The 21,270-nt window shown below is 39.9% G+C and overlaps 3 protein-coding genes across 4 annotated transcripts in view; 2 read left to right on the top strand and 1 right to left on the bottom strand.

The window, feature by feature from the left end:
- The window catches only part of MGAT4A (alpha-1,3-mannosyl-glycoprotein 4-beta-N-acetylglucosaminyltransferase A), a 79,871-nt gene extending 76,673 nt beyond the window's left edge, over nt 1-3,198 (top strand). For both annotated transcript variants that reach the window (XM_061377928.1, XM_061377927.1), the window contains 3 exons: nt 665-731; nt 2,491-2,603; nt 2,770-3,198. In XM_061377928.1, coding sequence (XP_061233912.1) covers nt 665-731; nt 2,491-2,603; nt 2,770-2,796 — 207 coding nt within the window. In that variant the 3' untranslated portion in view covers nt 2,797-3,198. The remainder of the gene's footprint in view (nt 1-664; nt 732-2,490; nt 2,604-2,769) is intronic.
- Nucleotides 3,199-8,363: 5,165 nt separating this feature from the next.
- Nucleotides 8,364-12,715, bottom strand: UNC50 (unc-50 inner nuclear membrane RNA binding protein). The gene is made up of 5 exons (XM_061377935.1): nt 12,293-12,715; nt 11,306-11,426; nt 9,369-9,508; nt 9,191-9,292; nt 8,364-8,665 (listed from the first exon to the last, which is right to left on the bottom strand). The coding sequence occupies exons 1-5, from the start codon at nt 12,570-12,572 to the stop codon at nt 8,529-8,531; spliced, it is 780 nt and encodes a 259-aa protein (XP_061233919.1). The 5' UTR covers nt 12,573-12,715; the 3' UTR covers nt 8,364-8,528.
- A 520-nt stretch (nt 12,716-13,235) lies between these two features.
- Nucleotides 13,236-15,494, top strand: LOC133225345 (cytochrome c oxidase assembly factor 5). The gene is made up of 3 exons (XM_061377613.1): nt 13,236-13,419; nt 13,682-13,765; nt 15,201-15,494. Exons 1-3 carry the CDS (start codon nt 13,318-13,320, stop codon nt 15,240-15,242), a joined length of 228 nt encoding a protein of 75 aa, XP_061233597.1. The 5' UTR covers nt 13,236-13,317; the 3' UTR covers nt 15,243-15,494.
- Nucleotides 15,495-21,270: the final 5,776 nt, after the last annotated feature.

The raw sequence follows: 21,270 nt of genomic DNA, 5'->3' as shown, positions 1-21,270 counted from the left end.
AATAAAAGGTGATGGATTTAATCTCCTGTTTTGTCAATCATTTTTAATTGCTTCATAGCAAATTCTTATTGTGGGTCTTTTAGTATGGGATCATGTGATTCTGGTTGTAATTTTCCACCTGTTCTTGAAGCTCTGGTCTGCAATTTAATTTTTCTGTGCTTATTAAAGAAGTTTATTGATAGCCATCCCTTTCTAGTGAGGCAGCAATAATTGCAATGCTTCCCTTCCTAGGCTGATGGCTTTTTGTATTACCAAAATTCTTACATCAAAAAGTAAGCTGTAAGTCTCATTTGTTCTGAGAGAAATCTCTGGTTCAACCATAAGAAAAGGCAGCAAGATCCTGCCTTTGCTTTTCTGATGCTGTGTCTGCTGGTGTCTGCTATGTATTCTGCTCACGTGACAGTTACCATGCGAGTTACGTGGGGTGCTTGAAGTACTTCTTTTTTCCACTCTGAAGCCAAGTACCGCTCAGTCCTGAAACACTGCGGCTTTTTCTTTCTTCGTGTTGGCTTGTCTAAGGCTATAAATAATTATCCTAGGCTGGTTCATAATTATTTAGAAAAGATGGATGCTGAATATATAACAAGACTGCACACACATTTGTCTTTCCCTGGTAAAGTCCTGTGCCAGAATAAAAGATCTTATTTATGCTTTCTTGTTCTAGAATGAAGAACTGGTATTAAGCAAAGAAACCAAAGACAAACGTTTGGAGGATGGCTACTTTAGGATAGGTACGTCCCAGTAGAAAAAAATCTGTGTTGTTGCTACTGCAATGTTAAGACATTTTCATTAAGACCAAACCAAACCTAAAACTGAGCTTTGATAGTTTGGTTTTGGGTCCATGACTCGTAGGCTTCACTTAATATTGTTCCAAATATTTCTTTTTCAAGACTGATATGCTAAACAAAGATATAGTGTGACCCTGAGTTGTAGTGCAGCTGCATCCAACTTTTCTGCCAGGGTCTATCACCAAGATTATTGTAGAGGCATTTCCAGGCTGTGTAAGATCACCTCTGCTATCCTGTGATGGTGCAAGTGCCTCCATGTGAGCTGTGTGCTTTGCCTGGGTTTGAGCCCACCCTACAGCTGTCTTGCCTTGGGATGAGACGGGCATATCCATGGGCAAGTGGCTATTGGGGAGAGTGCCAGGATACCTGTTGTAAAGGACAAGAAATTTTACTTATGGATTGTATGTAATTTCTGGACATAGGTTGGGTATCCCTGTTACAGTGAGAGCAAGTATTTTCATCTTACTGAATAGCAGTTGTTCTGTCTGTGTTTTAAGCTTAAAGTCTAAGTGGGCTTTTAAATGGGATTCTTATTCCTCCTAATATCACAGAATCATAGAATAGTTAGGGTTGGAAAGGACCTTAAGATCCTCTAGTTCCAACCCCCCTGCCATGGGCAGGGATACCTCACACTAAACCATGTCACCCAAGGCTCTGTCCAACCTGGCCTTGAACACTGCCAGGGATGGAGCATTCACAACTTCCCTGGGCAACCTATTCCAGTGCCTCACTACCCTAACAGGAAATAATTTCTTCCCTATATCCAATCTAAACTTCCCCTGTTTAAATTTTAACCCATTACCCCTTGTCCTATCACAAATATAATTAAAGATCCTCTAAATAGGAGTACATCAAGCAGAGTATAAATAATATCCCTTGTCCTTAAAACACATAAGCCTTCCTGAAAACACATAAACCAGAGGCTTCATGTTTAGCTCCATGAAATTATATTAAAATCTGTGCCAAAATCTTTTTGGGTGCTCCTACTCTTAGGCACTTCCAAGGCTTTTTATTCTTACATGTAATCCTGTTTGGATCTGTGTGCTCTGATTATGTGCACTACCTTAGAATCACAGAATTGTTTGGGTTGGAAAGGACCTTCAAAGGTCATCTAATCTAACTCCCCTGCAATGAGCAGGAGCATCTTCAACTAGGTCAGGCTGTCCAGAACCACATCCAGCCTGGCCTTGAATGTCTCTAGGGATGGTGTACCTACCACCATCTGCGAAACCTGCTCCAGTGTTTTACCGCCCTCACTGTAAAACATTTTTTCCTCACATCCAGCCTTAATCTCCCCTCTCTTAGTTTAAAACCATCACCCCTCATCCTATCACAACAGGCCCTGCTAAAATGCCTCTCCCCATCTTTCTTACAAGCCCCTTTTAAGTACTGAAAGGCCTCAGTAAGGTATCCACAGAGCCTTTCCTTCTTCAGTGTGAGCAACCCCAACTGTCTCAGCCTTTCCTTATAGGAGAGGTGTTCCAGCCCTCTGATCATTTTGTGGCCTACCTTGTTTGATGCTGCAAAGCTGAATCTGATATCAAAATTGTTTTGAGAATTATACCAGTAAACCTCACAGCCACCAGCAGCAGGTTTCACCTGTCAATCATGATATTACAGGTACATTTTTAGGTGCACAGGTTTCGTACTTTAGTTTGTTGGACATAAGTTAACTGAAGAGATACTTTACCTTCTTTTACAGGGAAATTTGAAAACGGTGTAGCTGAAGGAACAGTTGACCCCAGCCTAAACCCTATTTCATCATTTCGGCTTTCAGTGATACAGAATTCAGCAGTTTGGGTGATTCTGAATGAGGTGAGAGACAGTATAACCTTTTAAAAGGGAAATTGGTAAATGTGAGATTTCTTCAATCTGTTTTGAAGCTCAAAATTTTGGCTAACGCTGAAGCAATTATCTCTTCTTACCAAGAAATTTAATACCCTAAAACGTGACTTTGTTTTTTTCTGATTCTCTATTTCAGATTCATATTAAAAAGATTACAAACTGATCACAGAAATCTGCTTTAGAAGAAAAAGAAAGAATCCTTAACTTTTCCAATAAAATCTGACATCCTTAGTAAGTCACAAATTGAAAATACTGAGCATGCACCTTATTCCAAATTTCTTTCATTTTCACTTGAACTCTACCTCTTGTGAAATCTACTGTAGAAGAGAAGATTGTATTGACCCCATCTTACCTGATCCACCCAGAAACTGATGCTCCACACTGATAATGTTCATCTGAGGCTGAAGTTGTCCTCCACTTTAATGTGACTTTACCATCCTATGGTTACAGAGCCCTGCTACGCTTAACCTGTACTATTTTGATAGTATAGTACTATAGAGAAGTTGTACATATTGTTACATTCCTTGAAGAAGAAGAAAAAAAAATATAATTATTGTTAAATATGTTTTATGAAGGGGGTACTTTCGGAGTTCCTTTTATTTTCTATGACAAGAACCCTCTTTTATAGACTGTCAGGGATATATATTAAAAATGTTAGGGATATTTAATTTATTAAAATAATTTGAAAAGTACATATTTTTATGCAGTAGAATTTTAAATTGATATAGTTTTTTTATGAATTCTCTAGTTTAAGTTATCTTTCTACATTTTCCTTTGGAGATGCAAACATAGATTAATACCATATTTCAACTATACTGCCATGTTTAAAAAAACCCTAGATTAAGTTTCTAAATTACATAGTTTTGTACACGGAATGTGAATGATGTTCAGAGGCATTAACAGAGCTCCGGAGAGCATTTTTCTTTGGGGCTATGAATTTCCACTATGTACAGTTTGTAGCCACATGAAAAGCATGCTGAAATGTCTTGTTTCATATTATGTACAAAATCTGCAGTGATTTTAGATCGAATCCATTGCATTTTAGAAGAATTTTTTCAATTCCAAACAATTCTTTCTAAAAATCTTTGTAGACATTTCCTAGCCTGGACAAATTCATGTTCTGTACTGAAACAAGAAAATCATTCTCCAGCTTTGCTTTGGAATGACAGAGGTTAACTTTGATCAAAAGAATAGGAGTTAGATACACGTGATCTACAGAGGTCTCCTTTAAAAAAGTTCTGTTACCTCAGTGTGTATTTTAGATACATTACATACTCATTACAGTGAGTAGTTACGGTTTATTTTCTTCCATTGTTCAAGAATGAGGTTTCAGTTTGACTCCTTTATTGATCAGTGTTGTAATTCCCACTGACTTTTAATAGGCTCTGAATTTGGCCTCAAATTAGTACCCTGCCCTTTTGTTTCAAGGGAAACAACAGTGATGTTAAATGGATCAGAAACTTGGGCAGGAACAGAAAGTGATTTGGATTAGATCCAGAGTGGAATTGTTGCAGTACTAATGATGCCACTGCTCTTAAGAAGTCCTTCAGCTTAGGTGCTTACGTGTAAGGACACCGCTGTGGCAAAAATTAAGGTACCCAGTTAGAACAGTCAGGAAGAAGAGCAGAAATTCCTCTCTTTAAATAGGAACAAAGTGCCTGATTGACACTGGAGAGAGACATCTACTTTGGCTTAGGGATTCCCTGCTGTGCTGTGAATCAACCTCCTGGAACTGACATTTTGAAAGCTGGCCCAGTCTTTCCTGCAGAAAAGAAGCCCTTCCGTTATCCCCAACATTGAATCATCTAGTCTGGAAAAGACTTTTAAGGTCTTTGTGGTCAGGGCCCAGGTGCACACAACCTATTGCAGGGTCCCTGATCTAGAGCAGGGCTCTTGAGTTGTTATCTGCAGCATCAAAGTTTGACTAACAGATTTGGCCTCTTTTTTATGATGTATTTGTAAGGAACAGGAGCCTAAATCTAACTCCCTGGCACTGCAAGCCATCACCACTCTTTCCGTCTGGCTTGTTGGAAAATTGTGTTGTAGCTTTGACAGTTCAGGATATTCAAGAGCTTAACTCCTTCTACAGACTGTAGCCATTTTGTTTTAGCTATGTTGTCTGGGGACACAGGGAAGACAGGGTTTGTACACAGAGCTAAGACCTTCTGTGTAACTTGAAGAAATATAGAAAGCTACCAGGCAGGCTTTGCTGACATTTTTGGATTGCATTGGATGGTGTAAATAAAATGTTACTTGGGAAGCTCATCTTGCCAATAAAGACTGCGGGCATAAGCTAAGCACTGGCCTCATAAATAGGGTTTATTTTTGGATTTAGGAACGTCGATGGATAGGGTCCGAATCCTGTGTGAATTTAACCTGTTGCAATGCCACAGCCGCTTGTCATACGTGATGCCGTACCATCGAAGTATTGCCATGTGATGGCTTTTCATCACACGTTATCTACCAAATGTCTAAGCAAGTATTTAGGTTTTCTTCTCAGCTGTGCCTGTGAATGAATGATGCAAGCAATTCAAACCCTAGCTATTTATTACAATTTAGATTGCAGAAATATGTTAGACATTGCAGTTCTTAATAGAAGTAGTTTTGCAGACAGTGATTGTCATCTTTTCCATGAGTTCAGAAGTTTATTGGTACCACTTATTTAAGAAAGCTGTGTGCTTATTCTCCAAGCATCGCTGTTCTTGATGTTTCACACTAGTTGAGGTGAATCATTGCTAATATATTTAAATATATAGAACCCTGACCACAGTGATTGTAGGACTCTGGTTAACAGTATACTTAGTTTTCAAAGCTGTTGAGAGGAAACTTATCAAGGACAACAAATTAACTAGTGCTTGGCAAAATATGTGGGGTTTTTTCTAAAGATTGTTGCATTTTTATTACATCCTACTAGCAGAAGTTGGAAATACTCCAGGCTGCTCTAACACTTTAAATGTTCCTGAGCTTATATGTTCTCTAAATAAATGTGCCATGTTAATATAAATTATGTTTTGTAAATTTAGACCTGGTGTAATCAGATAGTTCTGCAAGTTTCCTTGGAGATTTTGTTGAGAAATACAAAAAGGGAAAACTTTTTCTAGCTACTTATTTCTGCAGACAGCTGCTTTGGGCTTTCTGCCTTTCAAATTCCAGTCCTTAAGTCTGGGTTAAGTGGTGCTTTGGCTCAGCAGTCATCAGCTTGGGCACTGTTTATGGTGGGTGTGCTCCAGAGGGGCTGGAGTCTCTTACACGTCTCAGTTGTAACTTACAGTATTACCACAACAGCTCCTCAGCATCTTAAACCTATTTCCTAATATTTGGGGAGGTTTTTTCCCACCTGTATTTAATTTCAAGTTATTTTTGTTGTGGCCTTACAAATACCCTCTAGGCCACTAAATCTTTATCAAATCATGGAAAGTGTTTCAGAATAAACTGCATTATCGTATGATCCTATGTTCCTGTCAGCTCCTTCTGTTAAAGCTTCAGAAAAGGGAACTTTGTGAAGCCAAAGGCATTACCAGAAACCTTCATTATCTAAGCAAATTATTCTTAATTTCTTATACTGGATGCCAAACTGGATGGCTGGTGTGAGTGCTGGCTTTTCCAAGCTTAGGAGGGTTGCTCTGGAGCAAGGGGATACAAAAGACTTGGTATGACCTTGCTCTGCTTATTCAGTAGGTAGTGCTTCTGAAAGCTTTGTAAATAATGTGAACAGGATGTGATCCCAAAGTAGCACTTTTTATTTTCTGATTAAGGAGTGTTTCTAAAGCACTGTATAAGCTTTGTGCTTTTGCAGGCATCTCAACCATGCATTTGTACCTGTAGAAAATACTCTCATAGATACATCTGGTTTTTCTTAACTGAAAGGTGTCTTAGAAAAATTCCAACAGATAAACATATGATTCATGGACCAATGAAAGACTGGCTTCTTCTGTTGTATTGCTGCTTGTACAAACAGTTAAAGATGGTTTCAAAAGCAGCTTTTAAGTACCTTGGGTCAGTTTAGAGCAAAGCCATTTATACTTTGCCCATGTGATACACAATTCCTTGAATGGGCTGGAGTATGATTAGGTCTTTGGCAAAACTGAACAACTGTGTAACATCTTTCCTTCATGTTTTTTTTTTCCTTAAGTGTATTATCATTTCCGTAGTCTCTGGTTTTTGTTGGAAATACTTGCTCCAGATGAAGTATTGTATTAATTTGTAGTTTGCTTCCAACTTGGACAATACTATTTTAGTCTTTGGGTGGGGAGAACAAACCTTGGCCCCTGACAAAAAACCAACCGTAGGTTCTACATTTGTTCTTAGTAGGAATATGTATTCTGAAAAAGCTAAAGTGAGTAACTGTAGTAGAAAGGGGAAAAAGCCCTTGTGCTTTTAAATCACCTTTGCAATCACCAGCATAATGCTGAAAGGCTATTAAACAACTGGTGTTTTCAGGCTAGCATTGATGGCTGACCTAAGAAATTGGTCTTTGAGTGTCACTTTTCTGACCTTAGTGGCCTCTTAAGAGTTTTGCCAATTTCTGCTGTAAAAAGTGAGCTGCTAGAACTTTTGAAGTAGCTTGAGAACAATGAAGTAGTCCTTCAAGGGGACAAACTTTGATATCCCTAAAGGGAAGGTACGCAAGCCGCAAGTCCTTCATTGATTTCACTGATACTGCACCATGGGGCACTATGTATGAAGTATTTTCACTGATGAAGTGAATTGGGTGATCACTGGTGCTGGATTCCTGTTAGGGAAAAGGTGTACGGTTGGGCTGCAGCTGCCTGCAGGCCAGGAGCTTGTGCCAGTAGCAGGGGTGGGAGCAGGTCCTAACTGGAATCCTTCACCTTCCATGGATCAGTGCTTTCCTTGTTAAAAGGGGAACGTTGCTCAGCATCTGCTGAGAGGGAAACATGATTCTCTTCAAGCCTTAACAGTGGCTGAAACACACAGTACTGTAAGACGCACTGCCAGCATATTTGGTATTTTAAGATACAGTCTTTTCCATAGGCATCAAATTCTAGTATTGAAATATTATGTCTTACTGTAACCAGTTTATTCTTGTGTTGTTCTGGAAACTGAATCCTAGTGCTCATATTTCATACTGAACACTGCTTTGGAGCTGTCATCTGCCATTTCCGGAAGGTAGCATTTGAGATGGTCAGTTTCTACCCCTTGCCTTGTGGCCCTTGCAGCTGCAGGCATTGCCAGGAGCCCACCCTTGCAGCCAAATGAAACTTGTACTTTCCTTCTGTGTTCACTGACCTGCCGCGTGTATGGGTGGCTGCTAGAATAGAGATTGGTTTAAAAACTTGCTGCTATACTTGGAAACCTGATATGGGTCATGTTAATTGTGCCTTTCATCACTGTTTCTTCTGTGTGCCAGAGTTGTCCATGTATATTTGAAGTAGTCATAAAAATAAACCTGTTCTCCAGTTCTTTCATGAAAGGAGGGGACAGTTTCGTATCTAGAGACAGCTGTTGCTTTACCATTGCAATAGTACAGAGATCCATATGTTCACCCAATCCAAGGCAAGGTATTCCAATATTATTCTTCAGTAAAACTGCTTTTTGGTGTCACTTAAAATCCTCATAATGTAGAGCTTATGCCAGTATGTGCAAAATAGCTGCAGTAAGAGTTATGCTGAATAGACTTGTTGCAGTTAAATTTAAGCTACAGAGATGTACAAGTAATGTCGTTTTAGGAATGTACTACAGAAGTATTTGAACAAAATTGCTAACATGTTTACTGTTGTAAATATTTTAATAAAAAAAGGACACTTCAAACTTTTTTACACAATTATCTACAATAAAGAGAAATTTACAACAATTTACAAAATGCTCTTTTCTTTACTGTCAAGACAGCTAAGATAAAATCAAAATAAACATTAGATACGTGAAGTCCTGGTTTTATTTCACTCTGTACTTATAGAAGGAACAAAGCATTTTGGTGAAGTTCCATCCACATGCCAAGGAGATCAAGTAGAGCATGATGAGAAGGGCGAATGGATACAAAAGAATAGCTGTGTTCTTCAAAAAGGGCAATGCTGAAACAGAAACAAAACCAAAGCAAATATGAAGCAGTGCCCTTTTCAAGAAAGTGCTTCATGTGGGATGGCCGTGGAGGAAGACAGCAAGAAAAAAACCAGTGACACTGCCCAACTTCTGCTGTCATCTCTGCCCTACTAGTGCTACCACCATCACAGATCAGAGAGGACTTGAGGCTGGGAGACTTAACACCCTGGGAAATGTTTTGTCTTAAACTCACTACAGAATTTTTATCCAGTGCAAATGTTTCAATTTGGGTTTACACAGGAACTAGAAAACCAAGGTTTACAAGCCCTGTAGTTCTACAGAGCTAATACAGGCCATGAAGCTTGTAGAATATAATTTTTCGATTAAGATATCCACACAGTTGGACAGGGATTGGTAAATTTCTATCAGACTTCTTTCACTACGGAGACAGAATTACTTCAACACTCAGCTGAGTCTCTTTTATTAACTTACAAATTAATAAGCTGAAATTATGCTCTTGTTTCTAGTCAAATAGAAAAGAGGCTGCCATTACTCACCACTGTATCCTAGGAATGTCACATAGATGTAGTAGCCAATTGCAACCAGCCATAACGTATTCCCAACAAAATAGCCAATGACAGAATCAGATATGATGACATCTGGAAGAGACAACTGCTCTCAGCTATTGCGACACAGCGTGATTCTGAAGCAAAGAACCCAAACTATTCTACTTACAGTTAATGAAAAACAACTGGATAAAATGCAAAATAACTAGAAGTGGATAGAAAGCATTCAGATGAACGTCAAAGGCATATCCCCACTCCACATCGTAGTCTCTGTTTTGCTGCTTCACCAAGTACTTATTAGAAATGAACCTATACGAGAAGACAATTGAGAATGTTGTTAATGTGACTGTAGAGCTGACTGACAAAGCATTGGTTTGAGACAGTAAGAGAGGTGTGATCCTAGCTCTACCCTGACAAAGTTTCCACTATCTGGGAGAAAACACACAAGAATTACGAGACCAGGCTATTGCCAAAATGTTTTTTTTTGTTAAAACTATAATTACATCCCTTGCATTCAGGAGGCAGCTGAGACATTCCTGGTAATACAGAAACAAAGCTTTGTTTTAAACAGATCAGTGCTACAATTTATCACTGCAGTCACAAGCTCTTTGGGTTGTACATGAAGGAGGTGACTTCAGAGAAGTGCCCATACACAATCAACACACCTCCTGTAGGGATGGCTTAACTCACATCTTCACAGAACCATTGCACTGCAAACACAGAAGGAGGGCAGGGATAACAGGCTTAAGGTGAGCCCATTCTTGTTTTTGAAGACAAATACTAACAGAATGTGCACTGCCTGGTGTGACAGGCTGAGGAACAAGCCTCAAGACTGTTTTCTCCAGCTGAAGTTCTGCTGACATCAGAAAATGTATCCCATTTATAAGAGGAACAAGAAGTCAATCCATGCTCAGAAATAAGAGACCAGAGCTTTTGTGGTAGCTTCCTCTGATGTACTTTCTATGCCAAAGGCAGGGTCAGAAGAAGGCAGAGCATGGGTGCAAGGTGCAGAGAGACAAGGGGTTCAGAGTCACTAGGAACTGGGAGAGCTTTTGAAAAGAAAGTGATCCTGCACTGGAAGAAGGGACCTGAACCGAACTGGGGCCAGGTGATAAGCAGCGAGGCCTGCAGGAAGCTGACTAAAGGACACAGGAAAACTCTCTTTCTAGCTCAGGAGACTGCATCCAGAGCCACAAATCACCGGAGGATGCAGGGAAGAATTACTCTATGCTCTTCCCCAGGCAACTTATGGGTTCCTGGTCCAGACAGCAGAGTAGGTCAGAGGAACCTTTCATCTGTCAGCTACAGTTCTGGTATGTGCTTCATCCTGAATTTTGCAGTTACAAATGGGAGTTCCTATTGTTTGAAAGGACTCTCCCTTTTCTAATCAGTACTGGTTTAAGATGTCAGCTCTGTTCCTAAGAACTCAACTTTAAGTGCTCTTACTTCCTTATGTTCTTGGTAAAATAAAAATGTTTTCTTTGTTTCCCTCCCCTTGCTACAGCACAGAAACAGTGACTTCCCACTGTTTCATGGCTCCCTTGCAGGTGTGGAACACATCTATGTATGCTGAGGCCTGGGTTATAAACTTACTCCCTACTGCTCTCCCCTTCTTTAAGTCTCCGGACATTACAGGCTAAAAGTGGCAGTGATCAGCAAACATGCACAAAATAGAACCAACATTGCTTATAGCGGAAACAGCTAAAATCTTCAGCAATAAGCATAAGCCAATTGTATACTGCCCTACTTAAATACAGTCATCCTTGGGCTTACATTACCTAAGCTGTTCAAAATAAGAAATGAGGTAATATTGGTTTTGATCACCACAGTTTTGATTTGACATTACTGCTGAAAATTAACCAGCACAGGAAGAAAGAAAACAAGTCGAAATGTTCATCATAATACAAACTTTCTGAGCATTCATCTTTTGCAGGAAATAACAGAGAAGAAAAACATGCATCCTTTTTTAAAGCAACATTTTGAAACAATCTTTAGTCAATACATAGTTTCAGTGTTGCCCCAAAGAACCAAGTGTCATGCAAACAGCAGGGGATGATCCTTATCTGATCAGCAATACTGAACTAGATTTCAGCTCTCACTACTTACCACATCAGAGTTGCAATCAGGAGGCCAACACCTACACAATCGATGAATACAACCCAAAGTAGCAGCTTTATTGTTTCAAAAAACCCCATGTCCAGCACAAATCCAAATCCTACAGTAGACACTGAAAGGAGAATGAGGTCACTTAAATTAGCTGTGGAAAAGAAAGCATGAGATCTTATACCACTATGTCTTTTTGAGTATACTGTTACAAAACGTCCAGTTTCATTCTTATTTTTCTCCCCAAGATTTTCAGTCCCACAACTATTTCCACCCCCCCCAAAATTAAGCATAAAGCTATTTATTCATAATATAATCCCTTTCACAGATTGGAGAACACTTATCTGTACTTGGGCTTAACAACGTAACAGCAAATTCTATTGCTCCAACCAAACTCCTTTTAAAAAAAGCCACACAAAACTACAACAGAATATACTTCGGTTTATAAAAGCTCTTTGTTAACACAAACCATGTGTGTGGTGATACATACTTTCACTTTAGAATTAACAGTTTTGGTATTACTAAAAGCAACGTGCTGTGTAACAGAAGATGAAGGTAAGACTTATATTTGCAGTTCAGTCTAAGAACTACACAAGAGGCTTTGTTTATACCTTAATTTTGCAATATGCAGAACCTCACTAGGGCTTTTACTGCAAAAACAGCATTTTATCTGTAATGTTCAGATAAACCAAGTGTGCATATTTTTTTAAGTAAAGCATTGCTGTATGGCATGGCATATTATTACTGTCTGTAAAGTTACAGGGGATTATATATAGTTTGAAATGCAGTGGGAAATGAGTTGCAATAGAGAATAATTCAAGACTAGATAGTATTAGTTGTCTCCTCCATTTTCTTTAACTTCCAAACGGTTCAATCATTTTCTTCTGTTCAACTTTGATTAAAGGATAATCCATGTAGGTTGGTAGAAGGGCCACAGATGTATATTCCTAAACTTTCCCTGCCTCTTTCATGAAATTCCCTTGCACTCACCGCAGAGCCAGATACTGAGAAGCACTAAGAAAGCAGGATCATCTCTTGCCCATTGGTCCTTTGTCTGTTTTCTGTAGTGAAAGTTCCTATAAACCCTCTGTGGTGAAGTAAACAGGTAAAGCATCTGCCAAAGAGCAAACTCGAAGTCCATCTGTCGGAAGTGGAAGAGCCTCCGCAGGTACTTATAGCGCTTCGCTCCGGCTGTGTGCCTTGCAGCATCCCTGGGGCTCAGCACACCATTGCCCTGGCTCCGGGAACTAACTGAAGTAGTTGGCAGCATCTCGCTGAAGAAGCAATTTCAAAAGACGTATTCGGCTTAGCACACAATGAGGACTAAAACCACGATCAGGCCATTCAGGCCACGTAAGTTACAAATGCTATGCACAAGTATGAACTGTGACACTCACAGGCGCGCCCGCCATGTCCTGACAGTGGAGCAGGCACCTCCGCTTCAGTACCACCTGCCAGGCAGCCCCAACCCTGCGGCCCCATTGCAAAAGCGAGTAAAGGCCCACAGGCTCTACAGCAGGCGAAAGGCCGGAGAGCGCAGCCAGGAGAACGATTACCGGCCTCTCCGTCCGCTGTTCAGCCCACACCAGCCCAGCATCGCCCGAAGCGACATCCGTGACCGCCCCAGAAGCAGCAGCCGCCGCCCTCTCAGCGGGACCCGCATCTCAGCGCCAGGCGGGAAGCACCGACAGCCCTCATTCCCCGCCAGCAGCCGGGCTCACACCACCGCGCCGTTCGTCCCTCAGCAACCGGTAAGGGATGGAACCTCACCTGCTACCGCGGCGCGACCCCCGCCTCGCCCGCTGCTGGTGCCGCTACCGCCCCCCGAACCAGCAGCCTTCCGGTAACGTCGGTGACGCAAGCGCCCCGGTTTGCTTCCTGGATCCACCCCGCCTCTTCCTCTCTACCGCCGGAAGCGGCGATAGGGTTAAGGGCGCCCAGCATGGCGGCCGGTGGTGGTGGTGGTAGTGGTGTCTGGGTAGGCCGCAGCGAGGTCTAGAGCCTGTCTTTCCACCATGCCTAAGTACTATGAGGATAAAGAGGAGGACGGACAGGCCTGCGGGGGAGTGAGGGAGGACTTGCGGCACTGTCTGCTGGAGAGCCCCTGTGTCCTGCAGGTGAGCGCTGCCGCTCTCCCGGGATAGGGCTCGCGGCCCTGGTACTGCACTCGCCTCCCTGGGCTTAAGGTGCCCCGAGGTCTCAGTCAAGGCCCTTAATTCGTGTTTTAAGAAGGTTAAGAAATGGCAACTTCAAAAGAAAGCGCGAGTCACTGTGCCATGACAAAACCCCGAGTAAACCTCATCTGAAGCAGTTTCATGTCTTAATGAGAAGCTCCTGCGATCCATTTAAGTGTGTAATCCTTTGTTTTTCGTCCCACAGGAAAATAAAAGCCCGAAGCAGTGCTTGAGGGAAGGACACTGTAGAAGTTTGCAAATGACGTTTTTTGCATGCAAAAGATCGATGGTGAGTGTTCGTGGTGCGTTTCCTGCTGGCGGCCTGCATGCTTGCCCTCCTTTTTCCTGTTTTCTGAAGAAGAGCACTCAGATCAGTAAAACTGGTGTCATAAAGCAGAATAAGGCTTGTCTTTGAAGTCTTTTCAAAATAAGGGTGTTGTACATCTGAAGAAAAAGCGGAGTATAAAAGAGTTGGAAAAACGCATATTTGAATTGAAGTAGGCTTAGAATGGAACAGGTAAACGAGGCATTTTTGCTATTGTTTCTGTTAAAGCTTTGGTTTAGGCAATATTAGTAGGTCAGGTAATTGTGAGATAAGGTATTGACAAGCTAACTTTTGTTTGAGGTCATTGGAAGAGATCTTTGTGGAGAACATTTAAGTGAAGAGGTTGTGCTATTGAAAAAAGGCTTTCACTGATGAGGCTGGCTCTTGCATTCAAATTACACTACTCTTCATTTTCTTAGAGGACTTGAGTTCATAATAAGTACCACTTTGGGTTTTTTTAACAGTGAGCCATTAAGTATGATAGTGTGAAGTCAGTTTTAAAAATGTAATTAGATAAAATTTCCCCTATTTTATCCAGAAATGTCTTGGTTGTTTCCACAACATTTAAAAAAGGGTTAGGATGTTGTAAAGGTGGTATCAAAACTTTCTAAGCATAAGTAGTTCAGGGCTCACTTTTATGTGTAGGCATTGTTAATGGAGGTAAAATACCCACCCCCTGATGCTAGATTGAGTATAGCTGAACTGCGGTCTGAAACTGCTATCTACAAGACTGAATAAAGTCAGAAGAATTTTCCCAAGATCAGAATATGTTTTTTCTGCTGCGCTGGCAAAGAACTTGCAGTTTAGCTTGTGTAAGTGCGCTCTATAGCTTTTATTTTAGCTTTACTGTAATTTTTTGCTTCCATTAAATGCCTTTTTGTGACTGCCAAGAATAAACCCACATGTTTCACAAGCTGAGTATTACTTCACTTTTTACTGTGGTTTGGTTGTTTTGTTGGGATTTTTTTCCCCTAGAAGCTTCTTGTATTTAAGTTACCCTTTTCCTCATTGACGTTTGCAGTGATTCCCACTTCAACCCAATCTGAATTTTGGTCCTTCAGCTTATCAGTTAAGTTTGGAAAAAGAGATCTAAGCATATTGACACTACCTTGTTTTCCCATGTTCCTTGCCACCCCACTATGATGTTCTGTCATTTGTGTTATTACAGAGAATGCATATCACGTATTTTTAATTTTGAGTGAAATTCAAGATAATACAACGTCTGTTTCATTGGAAGAACCCCATGACTTGTTGGCTACATCACTAATTTTCTTTACAGTAAATTCTGCTGTATTTTGGGCTTTGTTCTGATGTTACAAAGTGCCAAGATTTCACAAACACTCTAAAGCATTTCTTTTGCAAAATGCATGTTTTTTAATATATTGATTTCAATTTTCAGTTGGATACCAGGGCAAGATTCAGAGGAAGGAAAGGATACTGAAGTCCCCATGAAGAGACACGCCGTGGGAAATCAGGGCTCATCAGCACTTTACACAAAACAGAGACTAAAGGAAGAAGACTACCTGCTGCATCCTTTTATACAGTAATTTTGTGGAAGGTACCCAATCCTGAATATTCCAATAGATTGACTTGGATGTGCCTTTGAATGTTAAAATGAAGGCAAGTGTAGAACTGCAAGTTCTGGCCAAAATGGGGACTTGTCACGCACTTGCAATAAAATACATAAAATCCAGAGTAAGCTGCAGAAGTTATCATTCTGTTTTGAAGTGAAGTTGTCTTTTGTGTTTTCACTAATTCTGAACATGTTTACTATTTCACATAACACAAGATAGGAAACTGGAGTTCACTCAACTGGTAGGCCTATCGGGATGCTGGGGAGGGGCTCTTCATTAGGGACTGTAGTGATGGGACAAGGGGTAACGGGTTAAAACTTAAACAGGGGAAGTTTAGGTTGGATATAAGGAGGAAATTTTTTCCTGTTAGGGTGGTGAGGCACTGGAATGGGTTGCCCACGGAGGCTGTAAATGCTCCATCCCTGGCGGTGTTGAAGACCAGGTTGGACAAAGCCTTAGGTGATACAGTTTAGTGTGAGCTGTCCCTGCCCATGGCGGGGGGTGTTGGAACTTGATGATCTTAAGGTCCTTTCCAACCCTAACTATTCCATAATTCTATCGCAGAGGATACCTCAGGATAGAGCTGTTTGAGTTGAATGAGGTTCTGAAATGTATGCAAGCTGTTTCCACCCCAGTAAGTTTGCTACCCTATAAACCTGCACTAACGGGTAGGAGCAGCAATGTTTTTCCAGTCCCATATATACAAGGATGGCATCTCTTTCCTCTTGCTACAATTCCCTTTAATGTGATGATTGATGTAGATGGTTATTAGCACTGTCTAGTCTTGTTGGGCAACTGGCTTTACATTTGGTTACTCTAAATTAAAAGATGTCTGATTTATCTTTCAAGTAGTCTGTCTTCTTTATTGTATTGACACAAGTCCAAGAGAACTATAGCATTATCCTAATCAATGACTTGAAAGCTGGATGTTTGGTTATAGCTAATTGTATATCTTTGGATGGGTGAGAAAAGTGTTCTTCAGGCCAGCAGTTGAGGAAACCATTGCAGCTATTACTGTGTTCTAGAAGTATTTACAGCAGTATGTGAGTTCCTCTTGAGATGACCCTGAATGGTCTTTCTGCATTATACAATTCTGCAATTGTATAAATACTCATCCAGATGAGGGATGATGATCTGGACTTTATTGTACTTGTAGAAGTAGTGTTCCACAAATTTACTTTCTACTTCGTGTAAGAAGTGTTCTCATTGTTACTTTGTCACATCTCTCTGAAATCTTTGGTTCTTGTTTATGGGTATAAAATACTCAAATTCTCGTTCACTTAAATGGTAACTAGTTCCTCCTATACACTTCTTAATACTTGCTCTTTCTTGAGAATATTAGTGCTTTGTCAAACTTCATGTAGTTTCATAAGTTACAAAACAACTGAAGTGAAAAAGCAAAGAAATCAAGAGGGATCTATTGTTTTGCTTTCCTTTGATCAAGTATAGCTGTGGCAGATCTATCTGAGGTATGACAGTATCCTTCAAGACAGATAACATCTATCAGGTAGTCTCTCTGGCCCCACCCTGGTAAGGAAGCAGGATTTATGGGGGTAACAAGCATTAAATAGTGCTTAAACCACGACTGTGATCAATATTTACTGGTTCTGTTTAAGAACTTGTTTCTGAAGAATGTTTCTTTTTCCTTTCTTCTGTGTGTTTGAAGAAATAAATGGTACTATAGCTCTTACATGTGGAAACTCGGATAACTTCAGACAAGGTGATCAGAAAAAAAGATTAGGAAATAGGAGAGGTGAGAGAGTCAAAGTAACTTCTTGGCTAAAACTTATAGCCATGTGGCTGATTTACATTTAGTCTGAACAGATGCGTGCAACATTTACGCTTGCAAAATTGATGACTTGAGTGAATGAGTGTGTGTTCATTATTTAATTCTGTCTGTCTTAAGCAACTGCAAAGTGTGTTTATATTCCTTCTATGTGTAGGATTTTATTTTTGCAATCATAAATCAACACCGATTTCACATTTTCATGTTCTGTCGATTAAGTGAAAGCTAGTTCATTTGTCAAAGTGCTGTAAACATACTTTGTTTTCCCTAGTTACCATATTATCTCTTTACGTATACTAAAATGATAAATTGGTGATGTATAAATACTGTGTATTGTAGTTACAGTAGATAAATTGTATATAAATATTGTAAGAGTATTAATTATAGCACTCTAATTTCAAGTTTTTACTCACAAGCCTTCTCCCTTTGGGGAAAAAAAGAAAGACATTAAAAAAAGGAGTAAAAATAAATTCAAAGCGTATTGGCAGGTAGTTAAATGTCAGTTAGGGAGAAGAGTGGGACTGGTATGTGGGTTTAGTAGTCAAGGACTCTTCCATAGTCTCCCCTCTGAGAGTGGGCTATAGGCTTTCTTAGCTGTAATCACTTACGTCTCACCTAATGGCACTGCAGCAGCTCCTTTTGGAAAACAGCAGACAACTGGTTAGTTTTAACTAGTTATTTCCGGTGAAGATCAAGTGATACATTTAAATGCAGTGTTGCTACTGGACATTCTGTTAATTTAACAGAATATGTGTTTTGATACAATGGAGTCCTAGTGTTGAAATTTCCTAATGGTTCATAAAGCTGGTTGGACAGTATAAATATGCATATAATATGGTTCAAAATACTGACTTGCTCAAGAGACTGTCATTGTTCGATTCAGTATTGTGTAACATAACATTCTGTCTAAAAATGACTAATTATGTAATTGTCTTGGGCTTTTGTGCACTGTCCTACTTGAGAGCTATTAATGTTTCTTGTGTGAAAAAGAATTAGTTTCATTAACAGAAATCCCAAAGTACTACAAATTTGTGTATATGATTCCAGCGTTTTCCTTACACACAAAGTGTTTTAATTTTAATATATTGGTATTTTTAAGTCTCATGCTTTGTAGTACAACCACTGGCTTTTATTAAAAAATACTTATTTCTAGTCTGTGTTAGATTTTGCAGGATTTGACATGTAAAGTGTTTGAATCTGTGAAATGGGACTGTGGAGAACAAAAGGTTGAAATGGTGCCAAAAGGCACTTACTGGTTTTAGAATCACAAATACATGCAGTGCTAATAATTTGTATTGTGTAAGTACAGGACAGTATACAGAACCCTTTCTCTGCTGCTGTAGTTTCTTCTGTTTGTTTTACACAGTGGCAGAGTCAAAGGGTGTTGAGTGCTGTCGAGATTCATGTTGCAGACTGCCTCCATCTGTGTTAGGACCTGTCTGCATTGCTGCATCTGGTTTCATCAGTTAATGCGTTCTCTCCATGGTCTGTATTTGTATTTATGTAGCTGTAAACACATACAGCAGAACTACCGACATGTTTATTCTGATAAAAAATAGGCCATACTTATTTACTCTGGTTTGAAAATTATTTAGGTCATTAAATCTGTACTTTCAAGTTAGTATGAAGCTAAGCACATTGTTTAATCTGTTTAATGTTACAGAATCTGTTTAATGAAGTCCCATGTTCACATCTATTAAAAGAGAGAGAAAGGGGTTGGTGTTTAATAAGTATGCAAGTTTTTCTGCTTCCAGAATGTATGCGTTTGTATTACAAAGGGGTTCATTACTCAGTGGTTGGCATAAGAAATTTGTTGTGCATTCTCTTCACTTCCAAGTTTCTGGGGAGTAGCAGATTGGATGATAGGCTTTTTTCATTAAAGCCTTTTTCCGTTATTTCAGTGGAAGCCTGAAACAAACAAGACTGACACCTTCTGCTCCTAAGAAGAGCACTAAGTGCAATCATCTTCTAAAATTGCAATCACAGAATGTAGGTGGTAAGCAGTATCTGTTGTTTAAGCCTTTGGTTGGAAAACTTTGAAATATAGAACTGTAGCAGCTTTGCTGTCATGATGAATTTCACAAGTCCTCGTGCTGCCTCAGTGCTTGATATGTGGTCATTTAAAGTGTGTATTTATTCTAAATCTGTTTCTCATTGTTTAAAGCTGAAGAGCGTGACAGTTTTAGTTTCAGTCATAAACTGTACTTGACAGAATAGTAACCAGAAACCTTAAGATCCTTTTTCTGAATGTGCATCCTGAATTATCTATTTCTGGCATAGTTTTGCTGCAGGTATCTGCAGAAAATTGTCAGTTTCTGTAAGTGGTATACTCCACAATGACTTGGTTGACACTCTGAGGGAAGAGAATTCTGGTTTTGCATTATTGGTACTATTACTTTGAAACAAGCTAGGGAAAAATAGTGAATACAGGAATTGGGTTGTAATTTGTAAGTTCTAATGAGAACCGTGCTACTGTGAAAGTGTATTGTGTTGTCCTTCATTATCACGAAGGATGAGGAATATAGACTTTTTCAATTAGTTCATGGCAGGAATCTTTGATGCCCTTTCACTGGGAGAAGTTCTGAAGTCTTTCTGGTATGTAAGTCACAGACATGTAGTACTTGTTAGATACTGCCCTTGAATCTCGGGCTTTTGACTGTGTATCAGCCATACCTCTCTAATGGCTATAGCAGGATGGCTTCTGGAATTCTAAGTGAGAAGAAATCTGTTGAAGGTTGTCAGGTCTCTGGCATGCTAAGGAAGATAGAGGTAAATAGTGTGCTGAGGGGAGTCATTGTAAGATGTGTAAGCTTTTGTGTTGCTCAGTATAAAGGCAGAAACTACATAAAGCCGTCTTATCAGCTGAGATTTGGCATCTGGTGAAGTTTTTATATTAGCAATCTAGGTAAGAGTTTGACACACTTTATCTGGTGTGACCTCCTGTGAAGGCTTTTACGCTAGAGAAAGGCACTTGCTCTTGAAAAGGGCATAAAATGTTTTCTTTTGATAGTGTGTTCCAACAGCTAGTAATCCTGCTTTCAAAAGGGCAAGTCTGTCTGGTGATCAGAATTTGACTTCGGCTTTCACTTGCAGAAGAAGGGATGGGTATGCCTCTGAAAGAGGTTGGTCCTAGGTTGTATTTTCTTCCTGGGAATGCATTTAAAACTTTGGGGGGGTGGGGAGGATAAGTGTGCTCTTAGTATATTTTGATTAAATGCATGGATTGACTTGCTGAAATCTTGTGTTATGCCTGTCTTCCTTAGTCCCTTCACATATTTGTAATCTTTTAAGAAGGAGATAAATTCCCTTTTATGTTGTTTGGGTTTTTTTCAGTGATCTACGTATGGGTGAAATCCCCTCTTTCTTTGTACAGAGACTCATACTGCATTTTGTGACAAGTGGTAAGTTGGGATCTTGTGTTCAATTCCTTGTCCGTTACAATCCCGATGCCTTTTTCAGAGTCAGTAGTTTTTCAGTCAGCTCTTTCCCCAGTGCTCAAGGTGTGGCTTTGTGTTCTTTTCCTGGATGTATAACCTGAGATTTGGCTATAAAAAATAATTTTGAACAGTATACTGTACCAGCTATTCCAGAACTCCTTTGTGACGGCCCAGTTCTTTAGTACATCATAGTGCCAGCTTTTGTGTTCTCCACAAATATAATCAGCAGTGAGTTTATACACACTTCTACATCTTTGAGGAAAATATTGAGTAGTCTTGAACCTGGTAAGTTTCCCCGGGCAGCTCTCAAAGTACCTCTACTCAAACACAGCTCCCTTCTGATAATTAGTTATAATTAGCTACAGATAAACCATGATGTTTATGCTACTTAACGTTGCCAAGCTCTGTATGGAAATCAGAGTGTGCTAGTGACAGTGTCTACATGCTTTCTAGCCTGTTCCGGCCAAGTATATTTAATGTTTTTATGAGAGGATGGCTTTAAGTTTGTGTGGTATGCAGAGGAACTCCAATTTTCTGTCTCCTTGTTTAAAAACATGGCATGTGTTCATTAGCTTTTGTGCCAAACTATGACCAAAGATAAATGTTAAAAATCCCATATGTTTGACAAGGCCTTGAAAATGCCTCCTCAGAATCTCTAAGTTCTGTGTGATT

This window comes from Neopsephotus bourkii, unplaced genomic scaffold (assembly GCF_033783945.1).
Source record: "Neopsephotus bourkii isolate Nb327-2 ecotype Australia unplaced genomic scaffold, CSIRO-AGI_Nbou_v1 NB_1760, whole genome shotgun sequence".
NCBI classification, from domain to species: Eukaryota; Metazoa; Chordata; class Aves; order Psittaciformes; family Psittacidae; genus Neopsephotus; species Neopsephotus bourkii.
Note: the sequence above shows the minus strand (reverse complement) of the source record. Positions and strands in the feature narration are given on the sequence as shown.